At 66.0% G+C, this 8,549-nt stretch overlaps 1 protein-coding gene across 1 annotated transcript; it reads right to left on the reverse strand.

Annotated features, from left to right (window-relative positions):
• Positions 1-188: 188 nt before the first annotated feature.
• On the reverse strand, positions 189-8,142 carry LOC135454369 (glucagon receptor-like). The gene is made up of 14 exons (XM_064726391.1): positions 7,899-8,142; positions 7,166-7,312; positions 5,871-5,967; positions 5,512-5,619; positions 4,921-5,042; positions 4,737-4,843; positions 4,515-4,671; positions 3,369-3,528; positions 3,128-3,188; positions 2,573-2,633; positions 2,152-2,240; positions 1,890-2,028; positions 1,588-1,629; positions 189-1,453 (listed from the first exon to the last, which is right to left on the reverse strand). Exons 2-14 carry the CDS (start codon positions 7,241-7,243, stop codon positions 1,382-1,384), a joined length of 1,293 nt encoding a protein of 430 aa, XP_064582461.1. The 5' UTR covers positions 7,244-7,312; positions 7,899-8,142; the 3' UTR covers positions 189-1,381.
• Positions 8,143-8,549: the final 407 nt, after the last annotated feature.

Consider the following 8,549-nt stretch of genomic DNA (forward strand, 5'->3'; position numbering starts at 1 on the left):
CCCTGGCAGTGCCCAAGGCCAGGCTGGGCAGGGCTGGGAGCAGCCTGGGACAGTGGGAGGTGTCCCTGCCATGGCAGGAGCAGGATCGAATGGGCTTTAGGATTCTTCCCCCCCAATTCCATTCTGAGATTCAGCTGTCTCTGCCCAGCAGCCCTTTCCCTCCCCTGCAGCATACAGAAGCAGCAGGCTCTGCTTGTTGAAAAATAAATATTTATTTACATCTGAAAAGAGAGTTAATGTGTAAATTGGTCTCGTGGGGGTTCCATCGATCCAGGACTGTGACTCCAGGCTGGTGCAGCCTCTTTGCTTTGTGTGCTCGAGGCAGCTCCTCCCTGAGGCACTGGCAGAGGCTCCCCCAGCCCCTCGGGGAAGGGCAGGGCCTGGAGAACCTCCTGTGTCCATGGGCATCTCCTGGAGCTCCCAGCTGCTTCCTCCCGCCTGGAGGGGACTCGTGAAAGGAAGGAATGTGATGGGAACAGCTCTGGCAGTGTCTGTGTTGCTCCCACGGGCTGGAGCAAGGGGCTGGGGCTGGGGGTGTCTCCAGCTGCTCTGGGCTCCCCCAGGACAGGAGCAGCCCTGCTCAAACCACACCACCTCTGCTGCTTCCCTTGCCCCTGGGCTTCCCGGGATCCACAGCCTGCTTGGCCAGGGCAGGAGGATGCTTTGGCACCCCCCTGGAAAGCAAACTGCCAGGATTTTAGCCTTTGGTTGCTGAGCTCCTGCCAGGCTGGCAATCCAGCTTTTCCTCCACAGAGCAGGGGAGGCTGGGCTGGGCACTAAACCTGGCATGGGGGAGCTTGGGCTCTGCCCCAGTGAGCTGCTGCTCTCAAATCCTTCACTCCCAGGTGGTTCTGGGGCTCCATCCTTGGCTCTGCCCATGGCAGGGGCACCAGGGGTTTGTGCAGGGCAGCGAGGAGGGGATGGAGCTGCTGTTCTGTGTCAGTGATGAGGGAGGCAGCAGGAGCAGCCCCTCGCTGTGCAGAGCTTCACAGGGTGGCTGGGGAGGCCTGGTGAGACGGTCCTGGGCTGGGACACGGGGACAGGGACAGGCTGTGGTGTGGCCCAGGGTGTGGCAGCACCTCCCATTGCCCCTGCAGGGCCAGGCTGCCCCTGCCTGCTGTGATCCCACAGGTGCCCAGGGGGGTGTGGGTGTCCAGGGGCTCCCTGTGTGTGGGAGGTGTCCTGGGAGAGGCTGCCCACACAGCAGTGCCTGCTAAGAGCCAGAGGTGCCACCTCCCCTTGGGTCACAGCAGGGATGTCCCTTCCAGCAGCTCCAGTGTGGCACAGCCAGACACCCGTGCCAGCCTGGCCATCCTGGGTGGGCACTGCCCAGCACAGCTTCCTGCAGCCAGGCCCTGTGGCCATCGTGGCCAGCAGCCCCTCACTGGGCACAGCAGAGCACCGGGTGGTCGAGCTTCCAGAGCTGCCACTTCTTCTTCATCTCAGACTTCACCTGCCATGGAGGGGAGGGAGAAGGGGCTTATCCATGGCTGTGCCCTCCCTGCAGGCACGGGGTGGGGTGGGGAAGCCAGGCAGGTGCTATGGCAGAGACAGGGACAGGTACAAGGACAGGGCTGGGGATGTTACCTCCTTGTTGGCAAAGCAGTAGAGCACAGCCACCAGGAAGCCCTGCAGGGAGAGCCAGCAGTGAGCCCCCTCCCTGCTGTCCCTCTCCTGGGGCTGGGATGGGCTTTGGCTCCCCCCAGGCCACTCCTGGGTGTTTTTAGGGCCGGGGTCCCCAGAGAGCACAGGAGGCAGCAGCACGCCCTCAAGGACAGAGGCAGTGCTGCCCTTCCATGGAAGCACCACAGAACAAGCCCAGAGAGGGAGCCCCTGACCTCTGCTCCGTGGTGTGCCCAGAGCAAGGATTTGTTTCACTCCCCCCTCACCTGGAAGGAGTTGAGGAAGAGGGTGAAGAACACCTTGACGTAGCGCAGGATGCCCGTGGTTTGCTCGTCTGTGGCGAAGATGAAAACGACCTCGTGGATCCCAAAGAGGGGGATGAGGGTCAGGGTGGCTTTGGCCAGCCTGGGGGACAGCAAGGGGACAGCAAAACTGCCAGTTAATCATAGGGTGGTCGTTGAAAGAGGTGGAGGGGCAGGGGGCGTGGAGGGGGCGTTATCCCGTTAGCCCAGACTGGCCCCAGCCCACCTCAGCTTGTAGTCGGCGTAGCCCTTCTGGTTGGCCCGGAGCTTGGCCAGGATCACCTTGAGGATCCGCATGAAGATGAGCAGGTTGATCTGGGAGGGGGAGACAGGATCCCCACCCTGGCTGTGACACCCAGCAGGAGATGGCACCCCCTGTGCTGCCGGGGCTGCTGCTGCCCTTCCTCCCCTCCTGCCATCCCAAAATCCCGGCTACAAAGCAGCAGAGCCACCCCCAGCCCCTTTCAGCACCCCAGCTTCCTTCATGAACCCCCAGAACCAGGGGTCAGCAAACTGCTGAACCCCTTGTGCATTTGGCTGCTTCTTGCAGGCCAGCTCTGCCTCCTGGCCTCTGCTGGAAGCTTCCCAGGGCCAGGGGCTGAGCTGCTGCTGTCCAAACAGACCCGGGGCTGGCAGCTGGTCCCTACCAGGGAGGCAAGCAGGATGGGGATGCGGAGATCCCATAAGCATGTCCATTCAGGCCAGCACCTGGAGAGGGAGGAGAGACAGCGCCAGTCAACCCTGGCTGGGGCCAGCACCTCGAGAGCTTTCAGCCAGCCAGAGGGTTCAGAGACCCTCAGCAACCTCTGAGCTCGCAGCCCACATCCATCCTACTTTCATCACCACCATCCAGCCATCACAACCATCCTACTCCACAAATCCTCCATCCATCATCCCTTCATCCCCCATCACCTCATCCATCCATCCATCCATCCACCTTCATCCCCATCCATCCAATCCATCCATCCATCCATCCATCCATCCTCCATCCATCCATCCATCCATCCATCCATCCATCCATCCATCCATGTCCATCCATCTCTCATCCATCCCTGTCCCTTCATCCATCCGTCCATCCATACATCCCTGTACATTCATCCATCCATCCATCCATCCATCCCTGTCCATCCATCCCTGTCCATCCATCCATCCATCCATCCATCCATCCATCCATCCATCCCTGTCCATCCATCCCCACTCACTCCGCGTTCTCCTTCAGGTACTTGGCGGCCATCCAGGGCACCACGAACACCACGGGGGTCCCTGCAAGTCACACAGCAAACCCTGTAAAACCAAGCACCCTCCTGAGCTGAGAAACCACCCCCGTGCTGGGGGGACCCCCGGGGTGGCAGAGCCCCCACCCCACACCCTCCTGGGACCACGGTGCCCCCGGGTGACACCGGGCACTGTCCCCTCCCCACAGCGCGCCCGGGGGGCTCCTACCCCAGCCCAGGTAGAGGTAGAGCCTGTAGTAATTCTTCTCGGAGAACACGGCGCCGATGAGCAGCTTGTAGAGGTAGACAGCTTCCACCAGGAACCAGTAGTGGTTGGCCAGGATGCAGTACTGCATCAGCACCTGCGCTGCACGGCACCCCAGCGCTGCCTGCCACGGGAGAGCCACCCCAGGGTCACCCCAGGAGCTCATCCACCGGGGGTGGTGCTGCACAGGCACCCCAAGAACCCCGAGAGCCCTCCCATGGAGCCACAGGTACCCTGAGCGCTCCCCCATGCTGCACAGGCACCCCCAGAGCTCACCCATCAGGGGCACGGGTGCCACCAAGGGCTCATCCCTCAGGTGCCACACAGGCCCAGAGCTCACCCAGTGGGTGTCCCGAGAGTTCACCCACTGGCTCATGGGCAGCACAGGCACCCCAAAAGTGTGTCCTGTGTGGATGGGCACCCCAGCACCATGCACAGCACCCCAAGACCTCATCCATCAGGTGCATGGGTGTCACCCTGATCTTTTAAGATTTTCTAAGCCTTCTGATGTTTACATTCTTGTAATGAACTTTCTGTTTACATTCTCGCACACTTTCTGTAAATAACTCATTGCTTTGCATTCTTTCATAGAAGAAGAGAAATTTGATGGACTGTTGGTTTGTCCAGTGTCATTGGAGAGGGGGCACTGTCACCCTCCAATCCACTGGCACTCTTAGAAATCTATAAATGTTAGTCAGATAATAAACTTCCCTTTTCTTCACCTTCATAGCAGCAGTGTGTGTGCTCATGTTGTTTTGTGTCCTGTAGTGACACATGGGCAGCACTGGCACCCCCAGAGCCCACCCAGCGAGTGCACAGGTACCCCAAGAGTTCACCTGCTGGGTCATGGGCAGCACAGGCACCCCACAAGTGTGTCCAGTGTGTGGATGGGCACCCCAGCACCATGCACAGCACCCCAAGGCCTCATCCATCAGGTGCATGGGCACCCCAGGACCACCACAGGCACCCCAAGACCTCATCCATCAGGTGCATGGGCAACATTGGCACCCTCAGAGCTCACCCAGTGGGGTTTTGGGGCTGCACCGACACCGATCCCCCCCAGCCCTGCCCAGGGCGAGGGTCCCACGCTGTGCCCAGCCCAGCACTCGCCTCGTGGCTCAGCAGAGCCTCCCAGTCCGCCACCTGCAGCAGCTCCACGCCCCAGCGCCGCTCCAGCAGCGCGTCCTTCACCATCACCGAGGTGGCGCGCAGCCCGAAGGAGGCGAACAGGTTGGCGTGGATGTAATTCCTGGTGCAGCGCAGGTTCCTGCGGGAGCGGCGTCAGGCGGGGCCGCCGTGCGGGCAGGGAGCAGGGGCAGGGCCGGCTCCTACCTGCAGGCGGTGAGGATGAGCAGGGCGGAGATGAGGGTGAGCAGCGACAGCGAGTAGCCCACGGTGTAGAGCACCTTGAAGCTCACCATGAGCCGGCGGGCGCCTTCCTGCATTTGAGAACAGCGCCAGGTGAGTGCGTGTCCACCCCGGCCAGGCTGCCCCGGCCATCCCAGCCGAGTCCCACCTCCTCAGCGGTGACCTCCAGCTCATCCTCGCACTGGGAATAGTCCCTCCAGGGCTGGCTGCCGTTCACTGTCACCCACTGGCCGTCGGTGCCGCACCTGCGGCTCACCAGCCCGTGTTTCACTGCGGACACCAAGCACAGACACAGTGCCCCAGGCTCCCCAAGCACCGGCACAGTGCCCCAGGCTCCCCCAAGCACCGGCACCGTGCCCCAGGCTCCCCCAAGCACAGGCACAGTGCCCCAGGCTCCCCAAGCACCGACACAGTGCCCGGGCTCCCCCAAGCACAGACACAGTGCCCCAGGCTCCCCCAGGCACAGGCACAGTGCCCCAGGCTCCCCCAAGCACAGACACCGTGCCCCAGGCTCCCCAAGCCCCTGTCCCGGGATGAGGGATCTGCCCCTGCTCAGTTCTCCAGGGCAGCCACGGGCAGAGCTGGCTCTGCTCTGAGCCCCGCTGTCCCCTCACCCCGGGTCTGCTCATGGGTCCCCTGCCCCTGTCAGGGGAAGGGAGAGGAGCCCAGAGAGCCTCTCCAGCCCCAGAAGGGCTCGGCCCTGGATTCCAGCTCGGGGATGGCAGGAGGGCACCCTCACCTTTCTCAAACCAGGGCAGGTAGAAGGGGCAGGAGACGTTGACGGCGGTGCCGGGGCTCCCGTCGGGCCAGCAGGCGTACATGTCAAATGTCCTGTTACAGAACAGCCCTTCCGAGGGCAGGGACAGGGACAGCCAATGCTCAGATTGGTGGCACAGACACACCGAGCCCTGCTATCCCAGCACCCCTGAGGGGGCTGATGCCACCCTGAAATGGGCCCGTGTGCCCCACGCCAGCCTCAGCCCCCCAGGACACCCAGCCCTGGGTCCCCATCCGACACGTGGAGATCCTTGTCAGTCCCGTGGGTGACCGGAGCAGGGGACACTGGAGAGGGACAAGCCAAGCCCTGGCTCTGTGTACCTGCCGGGTAGGGCTCGCTCGCCATCCTCCTCAGGCACTCGTCACGGTACCGCAGCCACTCCTCGAAGGTCTTCTCCAGCACCTTGGCCCCGCCGTGCTGCAAGCCCGGAGCTGGCTCAGAGCCTGCAGAGCCCTGAGAGCCCCCGGGAAGCGCGGCCACAGCCGGGGCTGGGCAGGAGGCGGGATGGGGCCGGGATGGAGCCGGGATGGAGCCGGGATGGGGCCGGGATGGGGCCGGGATGGAGCCGGGATGGAGCCGGGATGGGGCCGGGATGGGGCCGGGATGGGGCCGGGATGGGGCCGGGATGGAGCCGGGATGGGGCCGGGATGGGGCCGGGATGGAGGCGGGATGGAGCAGGGATGGGGCCGGGAGGGGGCCGGGATGGAGCGGGATGGGGCAGGGATGGGGCCGGGATGGAGCAGGGATGGGGCCGGGATGGGGCCGGGATGGGGCCGGGATGGGGCCGGGATGGAGCCGGGATGGAGCCGGGATGGAGCCGGGATGGGGCCGGGATGGGGCCGGGATGGAGCCGGGATGGAGCCGGGATGGAGCAGGGATGGAGCCGGGATGGAGCCGGGATGGAGCCGGGATGGGGCCGGGATGGAGCCGGGATGGGGCCGGGATGGAGCCGGGATGGAGCTGCGATGGAGCCGGGATGGAGCGGGATGGAGCTGCGATGGAGCCGGGATGGAGTCGGGATGGGGCCGGGATGGGGCCGGGATGGAGCTGGGATGGAGCAGGGATGGAGCAGGGACGGAGCCGGGATGGGGCCGGGATGGAGCCGGGATGGGGCCGGGATGGAGCCGGGATGGAGCCGGGATGGAGCCGGGATGGAGGCGGGATGGAGCCGGGATGGAGCTGCGATGGAGCCGGGATGGAGCCGGGATGGAGCCGGGATGGGGCCGGGACGGAGCCGGGATGGAGCCGGGATGGAGCCGGGATGGAGCTGCGATGGAGCCGGGATGGAGCCGGGATGGAGCCGGGATGGGGCCGGGACGGAGCTGCGATGTAGCCGGGATGGAGCCGGGATGGAGCTGGGATGGAGCTGGGATGGAGCCGGGATGGGGCCGGGATGGGGCCGGGATGGAGCCGGGATGGGGCCGGGATGGAGCCGGGATGGGGCCGGGATGGAGCCGGGATGGAGCAGGAATGGAGCCAGGATGGAGCCGGGATGGGGCCGGGATGGGGCCGGGATGGAGCCGGGATGGAGCCGGGATGGGGCCGGGATGGAGCCGCCCCGGGGTCAGAGCCCGGCAGTGCCAACCCCGCTGCCCCGGCCCAGCCCCGCGCTCACCGGCACGGAGGAGAAGAGGCACAGCCAGGCGAGCTGGACGAGGCTCCGCAGGGATCCGGCTCCAGGCGTGTCCCCCATGGCCGCTCCCAGCCTGACCTGCGCTCCCAGTGCCGGGGCGCGTCCCAAACCGGGCCGGGAACCCCGATCCTGGGGAGAGGTGGAGGAACGGGGGCGGCTCGGCTCTGCCGCCACCCACACCCGGTGGGGGCAGAGATTTGCCCCCCAAGCCAGTGGAGGAGAAGGTCCTGGGCATGTCCTGGGAGCCAAAACCTCGGGGAGCGCCAGGCAGAGCAGCCGGGGTGTAAATGGATCTCACGTCTGGATGAGCCTGCTCAGCTTCCAGCCCCGAGGGGAGCAAACGGCACCGTGACAGCCCCGGTGCCACCCCAGTGCCCCCCTGGGTGAGCCGGGAAGAGGTTGCAGGGTCGGGGGGCAGCGAGACCTCTCTGGGCCCGCACCCCCGGCCGGGCTGGGACCCCCATTCCCGCCGTGCCCCAGCACTCCCGCCCGGTCCCGGTCCCGCCGGCCCAGACCCCTCGCAGCCCGGCGGGGCTCGGGGCAGGAGCGGCTCCGCCACCCCCGGGGCTCCCCCGCTCCTCCGGGGCTCCCAATCGCTCCCAGCCCGACCCCCTCTCAGCACGGAGCTCCCGGTTTGTCCCCACGAGGCTCCCCAGCCGGTCCCGCTCGGTGCCTGCGGGGTCCCGGGGCTCCGCCGCTCCCTCCGCCCGCTTACCCGGCTCCGCGGGACCGGCAGTCCCGGTGTCCCGCTGCTCCCGGTGTTCCCGGCAGCCTCGGCAGTGCCGCTGCTTCTGGCAGCCCCCGTGTTCCCGTTGTTACAGGTATTCCCGTTGTTCCCGCTGTTCCCGGTGTTCCCGGTATGCCCGGTGTCCCGCTGTTCCCGCTGTTCCCGGTGTCACGGGCAGCCCCGGCTCCGCGAGGTGAACGCGGCGGTGACCGAGCGGCGTCTGCGGCGGAGCCGCCTCCTGCGAGCGCCGTGCCCCGACGGGAGGGGGCTCTGGGGGGGCTCCGGGGGGAGCTCGGGGGCGGCACCGCCTCCCGGGGCTCCGGGTGCCCGGCGGGAATCGGGGGGTCCCGGCGCCGCCGCCCCCACGGCCGCGGAGCTCCAGCACGGAGCCCCCGGGAATCACACGGGAATGGGGGCACAGCCCTGCCGGGGGTCCCTGATTGAGTCACACGGGGATGGGGGAACAGGTCCAGCCCCACTGAGGGTCCCCAGCTGCATCACCCGGGGACAGGGATGGGGGCCCAGCCCTCAAACCGTGGGGCACAGGGAGCGCATCAAGGATCCAGCCCCCTTCAGTCTCCCCAGAGCTCCTGTCCCTCCATCACACAGCCCCGGGAAAGTCCTTCCCCTCCGCGGCTC

This window comes from Zonotrichia leucophrys, chromosome 14 (genome assembly GCF_028769735.1).
Source record: "Zonotrichia leucophrys gambelii isolate GWCS_2022_RI chromosome 14, RI_Zleu_2.0, whole genome shotgun sequence".
NCBI classification, from domain to species: Eukaryota; Metazoa; Chordata; class Aves; order Passeriformes; family Passerellidae; genus Zonotrichia; species Zonotrichia leucophrys.

What these genes read in the sequence shown, in the direction of transcription:
- LOC135454369 (XM_064726391.1), bottom strand. Translation starts at nt 7,243, where the DNA reads ATGGGGGACACGCCTGGAGCCGGATCCCTGCGGAGCCTCGTCCAGCTC. An exon ending in CCTGCCCTGGTTTGAGAAAG is followed by an intron (nt 5,043 to 5,511) that starts GTGAGGGTGCCC and finishes TGGTGTCCGCAG; the next exon opens with TGAAACACGGGCTGGTGAGC. An exon ending in ACTGCTTTGCCAACAAGGAG is followed by an intron (nt 1,454 to 1,587) that starts GTAACATCCCCA and finishes CCTCCATGGCAG; the next exon opens with GTGAAGTCTGAGATGAAGAA.